Raw genomic sequence first — 14,820 nt, 5'->3', positions numbered from 1 at the left:
CTTAAGACTTTACGTGATAGAGCGAGCCAGTGTTCTAGGAGAATTTGAAGGCATGTACACTTGTTTTTAGGCTGTCCAGGGTCATTGTCATGGATGTGAAGCAAAAGCCAGATAACTCTTATAAAGTATTTAAGAACAAAGTGAGAGCAGGACAGGAGAGGTGAAACCAGTGCTCCTAATAGGGCTGCAGAGCTCCGTATGTATGTTCACAGAGCTTCCCAGGGGCCCTCTATGCCCGCTGCCTGCAGGTGTGTGCAGGTGGTGCTGTCAAGGCTGATGCAAAGGCATTTCTGCATTGGGTTGGACCCACACAGGCCATGATGATGTGATTTGGTGCAGTGACTACATATATACAGTCTTTCTCCGTACCAGAATATTCAGTCCTTTGAAATTGAATGATTTTTGTGGGGAAAAAGGTCTTTCATGCAATACTGATAAAACCCTTCATTTTTGTTGTCCTCCCTACAATACACTGGTTGTTCAGGAATTGTATAATATAGCATCATTCTCTGACTTGGATTCAGAATGGTCAGGAGGTATTTGAAGGACTTTACCAAATTTAGAATTTTGACACCTCTTCTGTGCCAGTACTGATACTAAACGATAGGCTGCAGAAGGATTTAAATTGTACTGTTAGTATTCATGCTGTGCCATGCAGCTATGTCATTGCTAAGAGCACAACTGAATGATTTGGAGTGAGCATAGCCACAGAGATAATTCTAGGGGTCTTGTTGGTTTTTTGTTCTTAAGGAAAATCAGAGATAGACAATATAAAAAGTTGGAGAAATGTTCAGAAAGGTAGGAGAATGAGACTTTTACAGAACTATAAGTAAAAAATGGCTTCTGCTGACCATTTTGACCCATGTAAAATAAAACATTGCCCATAACTTTGTTTTCCTCTCAGGGTGTTACTGATATTGACTTACGTTAATATATACAACATTTTATGTTTCAGAAGTTGGACTTTATAGAGTCTGATAGTTCCTGTTCCTCTGAAGCACTTTCAAAAAAAGAACTCTCTGCTGAAGAGCTGTATAAGCGACTCGAGAAACTCATTATCGAGGACAAAGCGAATGATGAACAGATCTTTGACTGGGTAGAGGTATAGAGATTATGTCACCTTCCCTGGTATCTCTGCAAGAACAATTCTTGTGGGAACACTTGCATTCACGTACAGGCACACCTCAGAGAGAGTGCGGGCTCGGTTCCAGACCACAATAAAGCGAATACTGTAATAAAGCGAGTAAAATTAATTTTTTTTTCTCAATGCATATGAAAGTTATGTTTACATAATGCTGTAGTCTGTTAAGTCTGTAATAGCATTATATCTAAAAAAGTACATAAAATCTTAAAGAAAAATACTTTATTGCTAAAAAATGCTACCCATCCATCCTCTGAGCTTTCAGTGAGTCAGAATCGCTGATCACAGTTCATTATAACAAATACAGTAATAATAAAAAAAAGTTCAGAATACTGTGAGAATTATCCAGATGTGACACACAGAAGTGAGCAAATACTGTTGGGTAAATGGCGCTGACAGAATTGCTCGATGCAGGGTTGCCATAAACTTGCAATTTGTAAAAAACACAGTACCACTGAAGTACATAAACAATAAAACAAAGTATGCTTGTATCTTCCCTTCCACTTCATAGGAGTATTTAACCTTAATGAAGTTACTTCTTATTCTTTCATGTATGTGTATTTGAAACTATAAGACTGTTTTTATCTTTATAAGATTTAAAGTTTTTTATAAGGTCAAATAAAACTACTCCAAACAGAAGCCATTTTCCTGGGTCTATCATTAGTTTAGGATAGACCCTACATTTTGTTATTAAAAAAAGACATATTTGGGGCACCTGCATGGTTCAGTCAGTTAAGCACATACATTCAGCTCAGGTCATGATCCCAGGGTCCTGAGATCAGTCCCACGTCAGGCTCTCTGCTCAGCAGGAGTGTGCCGTCCCTCTCTGTTCTCCTTCTCTCTCTCTCTCTCCCCCCAAATAAATAAATAAAAATCTTTCATTAGAAAAAATACATGTTTTTCCTAAATTTTCCTGCATTTTAAATACCATTCTGGATGAAATTAATAAACAGTATGTAATTTTTCTGAATTATGTTGACTTTCATCTTCATAGTAAATCTCCTTTCTGAAAATTTTATACCTTTTCCATGGGATCATATAATCAAGTTGAGAGAAAGTCATGGAGGACTAATCTGGTCCTTTCCCTCTTGGATAAATCTTTTTTATAGTCCTTGTAATGGGTTGTTCATTCTTTTTTTTTTTTTTTTAAGATTATATTTATTTATTTGACAGGGATCACAAATAGGCAGAGAGGCAGGCAGAGAGAGAAGGGGAAGCAGGCTCCCTGCTGAGCAGAGAGCCCGATCTGGGCTCAACCCTGGGATCATGACCCGAGCCGAAGGCAGATGCTTTAACCCACTGAGCCACCCAGGCGCCCCTGGGATGTTCATTCTTTGTCTACTTTAGGCATTGAGAAATAGTGAAACTTCTGACAATTTTTTTTTTAATCTTTTATCCTCCATGTCTATTCAGGGTAGTAAATCTATCCTGTCACATAGTTGGGAATCTTTTAATTAATTGTAATAGTTTGCCATTATATCCCTGTCTCCCTCTCTAGGTTCTCTCATCCTTTCTTAAAATCTTGATATCCAGACTCTTGTTTGGTTACCCTTATACAAACATAGCCTGGATTTTCAGTATCACTCTCACAAGTGACATGTGCAAATTGAACATGATTGCCAGATGTGATGCAACAGTGTAGAGTTAGGCAGTGCTGTCATGTTTTTTGTTTTGGACTCTGTGCTCACCACACTGAACTCAGATTGCTCTTTCAGTCATAGAGTACCCTTTCTTCTATGCTCTACTGTTTAGTCATCTCTACCACCTACAACATTAATGTGTTTAGTTTGGGAACCAGAATGGGGCTTTTAAAAATTATTTCTGCTTATGTTCATCTTCTTAAACTAGATACAAGTTTTTGTCTGTCAGGACATTTTAGATTCTGACTTTGATCATAAAATTTCCTTGCCATCTTTTTGACTTTGTGTCTTCCTTGCATTTCATTAATATGTCAACTTTATCTTCATCCAAGTTGTGGGTGAAATATGTGAATGAGGCAAATTAGCATCCTTTTAGGAACAAGATCCCACCCCTACCCCCATGGACACTTCCAGCTGTTAATCTGTTTATTATTTCACATCATTTTACTGTCTATCTCATCTCTTCATCTTGCCCACAAGGGTACAGCTGCCATTACATAATTGGTCAGAAGCCTTGCTGAAGTCCAGGGGATATATACTTATATCCATCTGAGCTACTGTATACTAATCAAATCAGAAAAGGCAAGGAGGTTAGTTTAGCGTCACTTGTTTTTCATGTACTGACTTACTCCTCTTGGCATAGCCACCTCTTTCCTCTCTAAGACTTTTAAGTCATTTATGTGGTAGTTTGTTGTAGGAGTTAGCATAGCCTTTCTGGTATGTTATCGACATGCCTTATTTTCTGTTTTTAAAAAATCCAGTCAGGGGCCCCGCTGGGTGTCTCAGTCCTTTAAGCAGCTGCCTATGGCTCAAGTCATGACCCCAGGGTAATGAAACTGAGCCCCACTTCAGGCTCCCTGCTCAGTGAGGGGTCTGCTGCTCCCTCTTTCCCTGCCCTTCCTGCCTGCTCGTGCCCACTGTCTCTCTCACACTCTGTCTCTCAGGTAAATAAAATCTTTTTTAAAAAATAGAAATCCAGTCAGTGTTTACATATTTAACGTTACTTTCTTTTGCCATGGTTTTTCATAGATCACCATCATTTCAGCCATTTGGTCTTTTATGTTCTCATATATTGCAAAATGAGGCTATTTTCACCTCTTCATCAATGTTGGGCTTCATTTTTTTTTTTATATCACTATTTATTCTGCCTATTCTAGACCAACAATTATTCTCCTCACAGAGAAGACAAAGGGTAAATTTCACAATGTAGATTATGCTAATAAAGATGACTTTTTTAAAAGGAGAGAAAACCCGGGGCGCCTGGGTGGCTCAGTGGGTTAGGCCACTGCCTTGGGCTCAGGTCATGATCTCAGGGTCCTGGGATCGAGCCCCGCATCGGGCTCTCTGCTCAGCAGGGAGCCTGCCTCCCCCTCTCTCTCTCTGCCTGCCTCCATGCCTACTTGTGATCTCTGCCTGTCAAATAAATAAATAAAATATTTAAAAAAAAAAAAAAAGGAGAGAAAACCCAAAAATGTAATAGTATCTGAGCTCATAGTGCATGAAGACATTTGTTGCTCTGTGTCTGGTACCAGAATTATGTACATCTGAGTTTGCTTATTCAGCAGACCCACCTGCCTTCTTGTTCTTGCCCATTTTTGTTAAGATCTTTGCTTAATCTCTGGGGTACTTGGGTGGCTCAGTCGGTTAAGCGCCTCCCTTCAGCTCAGGTCATGATTCCAGGGTCCTGGGATCGAGTCCTACCTACATCAGGCTCCCTGCTCAGTGAAGAGCATGTTTCTCCCTCTGCCTCTTCTGCTCCCCATGCTTGTGCGTGCTCGTTCGCTCTCTCAAATAAAGAAATAAAATCTTTTAAAAAAAAGATATTTGCTTAAATCTACAGTGTCTAGTCTATTTTTAAATATTAGAATTACAACGTTTAGCTTTATTTGGTAGAAGCAATATGCAGTTAGTTTTTTTTTTTAAGATTTTATTTATTTATTTGATATAGATCACAGGTAGGCAGAGAGGCAGGTAGAGAGAGAGGAGGAAGCTGAGCAGAGAGCCCCATGTGGGGCTTGATTCCAGGACCCCAGGATCATGACCTGAGCTGAAGGCAGAGGCTTTAACCTACTGAGCCACCCAGGCACCCCTGCAGTTTGTTTCTTTATAAGAAGCAGTCAAATGGCTTGAAAGTGGTATTGATTATCTAATTCTTTTTAGCTCATTTTTTAATTTTTTTCTGAAGTATTTGGGAATTTCAGATGATATTCAGTACTTGAAATAGCTCTCTGTCAACCTATTTTTAAAATATTGTTGAACCAAATTTCTTCAAAAATAATTGTTCAGACTTTGCAAAAGTAATTTCTGGGCCTAGACCAGCCTGGCTTCAGTCTAAATAAAGTTTGTTTGTTTACAAGGTATAAACCAGTAACTGGCTATAACACATATATCATCAAATCTTTTATATATGTCTCTTCCCCCATACCATTCCCATCCTTCACGGTTAGCAGTGGCACCACATGTTTCTGTTCTTTTGGAAAAAATTGGTAATGAAACCTCTTACTGTAACATAGCCCGCCATGTGCAGTGATGCTAGTATCCTGCAGAGCTGACCATCTGACTTGTTAACCCCTTTTAACTTGGCTCTCACCAAGTGATGTTTGAGGTTAAATATTCAACAGAGGGAGAGCTGCTAGTTAATCTGTGTCAGTTTTAATATTCATAAACATTTAAATGATCTCTGAATGTCTTTGAAATTCTTAATTTCTAACACAGAGGTTTATAGTGATATCCTAAGTTTTTTCCTGGCCAGTCGTTTTAAGGCTGATCCAGCGGAAAATACTATGCTGTGCTATTAAAAGAAGCTGAGACAAGCATTAATTCTGTTCACAGGCATAAGGAACATAAACTTTGAGAAGTATTTTAAATACCTGCCTAGAAAATGTCTCTTTTTGTTTCTGTTTTGCTATTCATCTGGCATAGTACAGCGTTTTTGTTTTAATTTTTTTTGAGGATTTTTTTTTAATTTTATTCATTTATTTGACAGAGATCACAAGTGGGCAGCGAGGCAGGCATGGGGACGGGGTGGGAAACAGCCTCCCCGCTGAGCTCCATTTCAGGACCCTGAGATCATGACCTGAGCTGAAGGCAGAGGCTTAACACACTGAGTCACCCAGGCGCCCCTGGCATAGTATAGCATTTTATAGCAAGATAAGAAGATAAGACCTTAAGAGAAACTAAAACAAATTTGAGGCCCATTTACTGTACTAAATATATCTCTAAATACATTTTTTTCTGCCATCCTTAGAAAAGAGTAACATTTTTCTCACCATCACCTGAAAGATTTGAGACAATGCTTGAGTTTAATCTCTAGTTCACATTAAAGTTAAGATGAAAAAAGCAGTGTTAGCACATCTAAAATTCATTACACACTACTCAGAAAAGTAGTTTCTAAGACACACTGTAGTGAGATCATCTGAATATAAGTTATTTATTGAGGAAGAAAATGTTTTTAAATGGTTGTACTTCCAAATGCATATGGTGCATAACACTGTATAATTGAGCAAAATACAGGCAGCAGTTAGCTCTCTGAAAACTAAATGCTGCCACTTAGAGTATTTTCAGACAGAACCAGTGGTAGCCCAAGTATCTGCTCGTGAATCAAGATTAATTTTTACAAGAATGTTGAATGTGACCCCATCTGTCCTTAGTGCCAGATGAGACCTGCTTTAAGAGAAATAATTTCTCAGATGTAAGGGTGTTTTTAACTGTTGCATTTACTTTTGATTTCAGGCTAATCTAGATGAAAGCCAGATGAGTTCACCTACATTCCTTAGAGCTTTAATGACAGCCGTTTGTAAAGCAGCTATTATAGGTAAGTAACATTTCTGAAGGCAGCTCTTAACATCTGAAATCCCTGGTATGTTAACTGCTGATGATATAGGTCTGAGTTTATATGGCCTTCAAATTTTGCCCTGTGAAACTCATTTTCTTGTGCAAATGGGTGCCGTTTCTGTCTCCAATGCCTGGCTGTCTCTAGCAGGGGGCTAATGAGCTGCCATGCCTGTAGTAAGCCCAGATCTGAGCAGCTACCCTGTGCCTTGTGTTCTAGTTCAGGAAGAAAGTGAGTGCATGCTGCTTGGGTGGTTTTCTACTCTGCTGGGTGTGGTTTTACCTTCACCTTTCACCTTAAGTACGTGAAGCCTCCTCTGTCTTCCACTCAAGAGTTATAATGAATGGGTTGAATATATTTTTTTTTAAATAGATTTTATTTATTTGGCAGCGATCACAAGTAGGCAGAGAGGCAGGCAGAGAGAGAAGGGGGGGAAGCAGCTCCCCGCTGAGAGAGTGCCAGATGTGGGGCTCAGTCCCAAGACTCTGGGATCATGACCTAAGCTGAAGGCAGAGGCTTTAACCCACTGAGCCACCCAGGCACCCCTGGATTGAATATTCTTAACCTAGAATCAAGAAGGACTTCTCATCTCAAGAGAGAAGCCATTTTATATAAAAACATATATGAGGAAAGAAAACAATTGTTTCTTTTGCTTTATGTTGATCTTAGATAATACGACAGTGTCACTGAATGCTAATCACATAGGTGGATAGGGTTAGGGCGGGTACAAACCCTGCTTGCGTCAGCTGCGTGTAGTATTTAACAGTTTTGAATGAGATCATGCACCTAGCCTCAGGTAGAAATTCACATTTCTGTTCCTGCAATGGGGAAGAAAATCCTGTCAGTTCAAAAGTTGTTCAGAATTTCAGGTCTGTCATCATTTTAGAAGATAGCTTCAGAATTATATTTTAAGATTTTCTGTAGAAGAATATTCAGTGTTAGGTCTTTAATGAGATTAATAACAAGCTGGTAATAGAAAGTCTTTATAAAAAATGTCATAAGTCATTTTTACTATCTATGGAACTGTAAGACTGGTATTTGGGGTTTTTCTGGAGTTTATTTGTTTTTGTGTTTAAAGATTTATTTATTTATTTTAGAGAGAGTGAGCAAGAGCAAGCAGAGGGGAAAGGCAGAGGGAGAGGGACATGCTGAGCACAGAGCCCAATGCAGGGCTTGATCTCATGACCCTGAGATCATGACCTGAGCTGAAATCAAGAGTTGAACACTCAATTGACTGAGCCATGCTGGCTCTCCATAAGGCTGGTGTTTCAAAATCACAATTTAAGGGTGCATGGTGGCTTGGTCAAGTGACCAACTCTTGATTTCAGTTCAGATCATAATCTCAGGGTCATGAGATTGAACCCTGTATTGGGCTCCTTGCTCAGTAGGGAGTTTGCTGGACATTCTGTCTCTCTCCCTCTGCCCCTCCTCCCCCACACCGTGCTCACTCACATGCTCTTTCAAAGTAAATATTTTAAAAAATAAAAATCACAGTTGGAAAGTATAAAACCTGCTTTAAAAAACAAGGTTGTGTCCCAGTGCTAACTTACAGAAGAAATAAAACCTCATGCTTCTTGGCGTTGAGGATGATTTCCTCAGCCTCTTTTTACTGTGCCTTTACTCCAGAAGGCTTAGATTGTATATGTTGTTTGCCACTGTTGGAGCTGGTCCTCACTCACCCTCCTAGTAACAATAACATGGTTCTGTTTTACCCTTCTGAAAAGATTAGCATGAACTATCACTTTAATTTCTTTTTAATGTTTCTTTTGTAGTTTGGAATGTCACAAAACCACTGTCCATGTTTCATTATGATTAAAGATAACGAATTTGGTACACTTGTTTTGAGGGAACCCAGCACTCAAAATACATTCCTCCTCCAAGTATTTTTACTATTTCAGGAAGAATATCCCATTAATAAATTCACAATATTTTAGATTTCAAAATCTTTTCCTTGGACCCCCTTGCTTCCACTTTCCTTGTAGTCGCGTCTTATCAACTCAGAAAATTTGAAAGGGCTGCATATTAACTCCTTAAATGTAACATTTAGCTCTTGTATCACCTGTAGCCGACTGTTCTACCTTCCGAGTGGACACTGCTGTTATCAAGCAGAGAGTGCCGATCTTACTCAAGTACCTAGACTCAGATACAGAGAAGGAACTGCAAGCACTTTATGCACTACAGGCATCAATAGTAAAACTTGATCAACCTGCCAGTAAGTTTATCTCTTAAAATTAATGCAACCAGTGGGGAAGATTTATGATGCTTTGATGGGTTTTGAATAGTAAATAATAAAATAATCACTACTAACAAAAATTCAGATAACCAACAACTTGAATAAACCTGAATTTTTATTGTACTTTTGTGAGAAAACAGTAATAAAACTAGTTTGTATTAGAGATTTAATCCTCATTGTAGGGCAAGTCTGCCTAACTGATGGGAATATATCTGTACCGTGTAGTATGGTACAGTATATTCACTTGAGCACTGTGAATGTGACTATTGTGACTAAGGAGCTTAATTTTAAACTATTTAATTTAAATGTAAATAACTCACATGGATAGTGGCTACACTTTTGGATAATGCAGACCATCCTGGTGATAGCATACATGCATTACAGTCTTTTACCTTCTTTGACACAGGTTTTAGTAATTAAAGAGGATGGTACTCTTCAGAATCCTCAGACACCCAACACTTCAGGGTTATGATGAATTCTTTGCTAACCAGACAAATAAGGTAACCTGGACCACCCAAGTCTTAGTGATACCGGTCAATTAACTGAATTATATTAAGTCTTGAAAATTCAGTTGAAACTTGTGAAAGTAGAGGGCAATATCAAAGATGACATTGAAGTAGCTCTTTGGTACTTCCTTAGGTTGTATCTGCTGCTGGGCTTTCCTTCCTTGATAGTGCTGATGAATCCCCCTGGGAGATAAAGGAAAAGATCGAAACAATCCATCCTCAGGCTGTAACTGAGGAGACATTTAAGTCTGAATCAGAGAATTAACTGACTTTGTTTTCTCTTTCTCAAGACCTTTGGAGGGTCATTTAACATCATGACTTCCCTTTTCTGTTCTTATAAGGATGAGGACTCATTTACTTTTCAAGAGATGAAATTGATGCTATGTGCTCAACCAGTCACATTAAAGTATCTCCCATAATTATCAGCTTTGATAATCCCTGGAGAGATGTTTAATTCTAGATTTACCATCAGTAGAATCTTTTTTTTTTTTTTTAAAGATTTTATTTATTTATTTGACAGAGAGAGATCACAAGTAGGCAGAGAGGCAGGCAGAGAGAGAGAGAGAGAGGGAAGCAGGCTCCCCGATGAGCAGAGAGCCCGATATGGGACTCGATCCCAGGACCCTGAGACCATGACCCGAGCCGAAGGCAGCGGCTTTAACCCACTGAGCCACCTAGGTGCCCCGCCATCAGTAGAATCTTTAACCACTTGTTTCCATTTCCCCATAGGCCAACCAAGGTTTAGAGAATGAAGTGATTTCAATTTAGCTTAACTAATAAAATTACAAAGATAAATCCAAAGAAAAGTTTTAATAATGAGTCATTCTAAGCCTAATATTTATTATCATTTATTGTTGATTCTGTTGCTTCCCTTCACTCATATGAATGGAGGCTGACTTTAAATGAACTGAAGAGCCTGTAATGAAGGGATTAAAAAATAAGAATATATAACTTTACCAACTTTTTCTCTTTTTGAACAATAACATAAGCTAAGTTTCCACTATGGGAGCAAAACAGAAAATTAAATTTGCCCAGATCATCAGGGCATTGAAAACAGCAGGCTTTTTTTTTCCTCTGGATAAAATCCAGCGGAGATAGTTTTTACCCACATTTTCCATATAAATTATTACTCTTTCCAATTTGAAAGCAACATTAGAGAAAAGTACCTTCTGTCTTTTTCTTCCAAGATTTTTAAGAAGTATATATTTTCATTGTAAAATTTCAACCAGTCTAGGATGCATAAAGAAGAAAATAAAGTTATTCTTGTATTTAATTTTTATAGTGTGTAGTTTGAGAACTACATAATATCGAACAACTCAGCACTATGAGAAAATAGTTCAGATTGATCAAAATAGTAGCAATAAAAATAATTTAGATTGCTTGAATCTTTTTACTGTTCTTTAGTTTTTTAAAAGATTTATTTATTTGACAGAGAAAGATCACAAGTAGGCAGAGAGGCAGGCAGAGAGAGGCGGGGAAGCAGGCTCCCCACCGAGCAGAGAGCCCTATGTGGGGCTCGATCCCAGGACCCTGAGATCACAACCTGAGTGGAAGGCAGAGGCTTAACCCACTGAGCCACCCAGGTGCCCCTTTCCTTTTCTTTAGACTAGTTATTTTGCTATTATACTATAAAGAGGGAGTATGATAAATTGTTAGGGATATTCTTCTCTAGGGGGATTCATGTGCATTCATTCATTCATTCCTTGGAAATACAGTCTCTCCATCACAACTACAGCGCCCAGAACTGATGGTGTATTTTACGTCCTTACAGATTTGCTACGGATGTTTTTTGATTGCCTATATGATGAGGAGGTGATCTCCGAGGATGCCTTCTACAAATGGGAGAGCAGCAAGGACCCTGCAGAGCAGAATGGGAAGGGTGTGGCTCTGAAATCTGTCACAGCGTTCTTCACGTGGCTGCGGGAAGCAGAAGAGGAGTCTGAGGATAACTAAAGCTTCAAATACACAAAACGAAACAAAAGAAACAATTTAAGTATTTTTTTAAAAAGTTTCACGTCTTCGCCAATCACAGTGCAGCAAGGCCAATTCTCGCAGAAATCCCCACGTGTGCACGAGTGGGAGAGGGGAAAGAGAAAAAAGGTGATCATGGAGGAAAAAGGTACTGGAAAAAAGTAAACTTCAAACCTGAGGGCGGGAGCACTAAAACCAAAATACATGTATTATTTATAGAAAATATTTTCTGTTTTAATCTTTTCTTTTTAAACAAGGACTCATACTTTAAAAAAACACATCTGTTTAGCAGAAAAAAAAAAGTTGAGAACTTTTAATTTATTTTAAGGACTGCAAATGCCAGTGTAATTTTTTAATTTGCAGTTTCTGTAAACAACTTGTATAATAGAAAAGCAGAGAAATAAATTTCCCTCCCCTTCAGATGCACCTCACGTTTGTTTTAAAGCATAGTAGTTAGTCCAGATTTAAGAAGGTTTGGGGTGAACAAGGTAAGAAAGATTTTTTTTTTTTGGCATCAAATCTTTCTGCCTGCCTCTCAGCTTGCTTCAGAAAATTTAAAAAAAAATCACAATAGTAATCAAAACATACATAACCTTGGAACAGAAGGAAATGCTGTGGACCAGAGAACTCCAAGAATTGTTTAAAAAATTTTAAAAAAAGTGCTACCCTGCGAAAAGTACTCTTAATACTTTTGAAATCTTTAGAGCAACTTTAAGGCTTGTAAATACATAGAACAAATATTTAAAAAAAAAAAAACAAAAATTGACTCAATACTATTTCTTTTCACTTTCAAAATATAAAGAACAAAATAAAGACAAACATTGCAAGTTTAAAAGAAAGTAAAATGACTTCTCCTTTTGACAGCTGCTGCATGTGCGCCCATCTCTGGGAGGTGCTGTCTGGCTATTTGTTGTCTAATCCAGATCACTCCTGAGGGGTGTGTGTGTGTGTGTGTGTGTGTGTGTGTGTGTGTCTGTCTGTCTGTCTGTCTGTCTATAGTCGGAAGAGGGCAAGCTACTTTGTGGGTAGGGAGGGAACTTGTATTTGGGTGGGAGAGCCCCTTGGGAAGTCCAGAGGAACCTTCTTTCCAACTTCAGCTAGAAATGCATTCAGGATGGGAGCAAACCTAAGGGCAAGTTTTTAAATAATGTTCCCTTGTGTGTAGTAGGAGTAGGGAAACTAATCCATTTTGAAACTACCACTACCACTAATTTTAAGTCATCAATTACCTCTGATGCTTAAGAAACCCAAATATGTCTTCTAAAGAATGAAAGAAACCAAAGCTAAATTATGCCTTTTAAAAGTGGGTATGGGATTTAAAACCAAACCAATACCATATGTGACAATCACATTATTCCCAACTTCAACTTCACTCAAGCCAGTCTGGTGAGTATAAAACCAACTGTGTTTTAAGCCTGTTTCTCCTACAGATACTGGAACACTGTGCTTTTTTGTTTTTTCTTTTATGAAATTGCAGTCTCTACAGATGGTTTTTCATTTCAATTGTTTGTAGGCCATCCCCCTACAAAATGTATTTACGAAGAAAGCCAGGGCTGCTCCCAAATAAACAGTCTTTGCATTTTCTATCTGTATAACCAAAGAATTCTTCTGGCTTCCATCTCTGAAGAAATATCCACATTAAGAGACTTGGCAAGACTTGTGAAGCACAAGAACAAGATTTTCCATAGCAATAAAATGTTTTTCTTCAGAGTGTAGTTGAACACAATACAGGATCCTGCTACGTGAGTCCACAGAACTGATTCCACGGTGGTGGAAAGCTGTTCTCGAAGAACCAAGTCCTGGAAGTCTTGTAACAGACATGTGACAGCATCTGTCATAAAAAATGAATAGCTGTTTCAGAGTCTGGCTGTGGGCTCTGCATGGAATCTCTCAGTCGGAAGAAGTAACATGAATCTATGATATACTGAGTTTTAATAAGTACAGAGGATTCTGATCCAGGACTCTCCTGAGTGATGTAGGTCTTTTTAGGTGTTGGCAGCACTCACGGGGTGTAGGGGGCCAGTTTGAGGAAAGCAGGGTGGTGACTGCCTCTTGGAAATCAGTGGCTGTTGCTTGCAGGGCTCTGGCCTTCAGGTGGTAGTGAGGGCCAGTTGATCACTATTTTTGACTTGGACAAGTGTCAGGAATGGAGGAAAGAGAATATTATTTTTGAAAAAAAAATTCTAGAGTTGAATATGCTTCTGTACAATAGCAACTAATGTTTGAAATCTCACCTAAAACATGAGGTGTGATGAAAACTGACTACAGAGTAATATTTGGGTTCTCTTACTGCTCTACATAAACACAGAGTTTTACTTACGGGGAGAAGGGTTGTTAACTAATGGCAAAATAAGAGCCAAGTGGAATAACTGATCCCTGCTAATACCAGCTGTACTACAAAGCATCATCATGATTCCTACACTCTTTGCAGTGTTCTTACTGGAAGGCAGGGTTTGGTGGTTTTTGCTGTAGAGTAATCGGTGACATGGCCAGCAATGACAGGCCTCTACTCCTTCAAGTTTTTGCAAAAGCTGTTTCACCTTTTTTAACTTTGGGAACAAGTTCATTAATTTAAGTTTAATTCACTAATTCAGGTGGTTTGTGCCTGTATTCAAACTAGTTAACGTATAGCTATTCAGTAAGTTAAAGGAGAATTTTTTTCTAGCAAAAGAACAAGATGCCAGTTTCCAAAATAAACTCATTTTAGATCCTTGCATAGATGAACAAGCCAGTTCAGAGCTGCATCATAAACTTGATTTGTTCAGCAAATATTTACTGAGCATCTACTGTGTACTAAGTGCAGGGAATATAACTATGAATAAAACAGTCTCTCCTCTCATGGACCTCATGTTCTTCATGCAAAAAAAAAAAAAAAAAAAGGTGCTAGAGGTTTACACATGTTTCATCAACATCCTATCCCACTAAGAAATGTCTGCCCTCTTTACCCTGACAGATCTTTGGTTGGTTTTTGTCTTATTTTCATATTTCAGAATGCATTCTAGATGAGTTACAATAATTATATCCAAAGACCATTTTCTCTGTTCTAGAACCACTCTCCAAACAAGTTACAGTTCTGGGGGTTTGACATATCTTTGTTTCAAATGGGTCTATTCAAGTCCAGTGGATTGTAAGGTAGAAAAAATTGTCTTAGGCTATTGGATCTAATTCTGTGTTTTCATTACTCAGGTTTTGTTCTTTACAAAAAAAAAAAAAAAAAAAAAGTGTAGGGATTCAGATGTTCCATTTTGACCATGCCGTTAGCACTTATGAACTCCATTATTCCCCATTTTGTGGAGAAGAACATGTTGCATTGCTTTCGTCTTTGTTTGCATTCCTTTTTCTCTTCCCGAAACAGTTCCTGTAACGTAAAATTCACCCTCTTGGAGTACGCGGTTCAGTGGTTCTAGTACAGTCACAGTTGTGGAACCATCACCTCTGTGTAATTTGAGGACACTTTAATCATGCCAGAAAGAAACCCTATACCCTTTAACAGGCTT

The 14,820-nt window shown here is 38.4% G+C and overlaps 1 protein-coding gene across 28 annotated transcripts in view; it reads left to right on the top strand.

Annotated features, from left to right (window-relative positions):
• The window catches only part of EIF4G3 (eukaryotic translation initiation factor 4 gamma 3), a 346,931-nt gene extending 335,383 nt beyond the window's left edge, over nt 1-11,548 (top strand). For 20 of the 28 annotated variants that reach the window (XM_045063902.1, XM_045063894.1, XM_045063898.1 and 17 more), the window contains 4 exons: nt 956-1,102; nt 6,514-6,595; nt 8,661-8,825; nt 11,124-11,548. In XM_045063902.1, coding sequence (XP_044919837.1) covers nt 956-1,102; nt 6,514-6,595; nt 8,661-8,825; nt 11,124-11,305 — 576 coding nt within the window. In that variant the 3' untranslated portion in view covers nt 11,306-11,548. The remainder of the gene's footprint in view (nt 1-955; nt 1,103-6,513; nt 6,596-8,660; nt 8,826-11,123) is intronic. The other 8 variants (XM_045063912.1, XM_045063914.1, XM_045063911.1 and 5 more) reach the window with 1 other exon arrangement.
• The last annotated feature ends 3,272 nt before the right edge of the window (nt 11,549-14,820 follow it).

This window comes from Mustela putorius, unplaced genomic scaffold (assembly GCF_011764305.1).
Source record: "Mustela putorius furo isolate JIRA1106 unplaced genomic scaffold, ASM1176430v1.1 tig00003853_pilon_pilon_pilon, whole genome shotgun sequence".
NCBI classification, from domain to species: domain Eukaryota; kingdom Metazoa; phylum Chordata; class Mammalia; order Carnivora; family Mustelidae; genus Mustela; species Mustela putorius.
The sequence above is the reverse complement of the archived record's forward strand: the minus strand, read 5'-3'. Positions and strand labels throughout refer to the sequence as shown.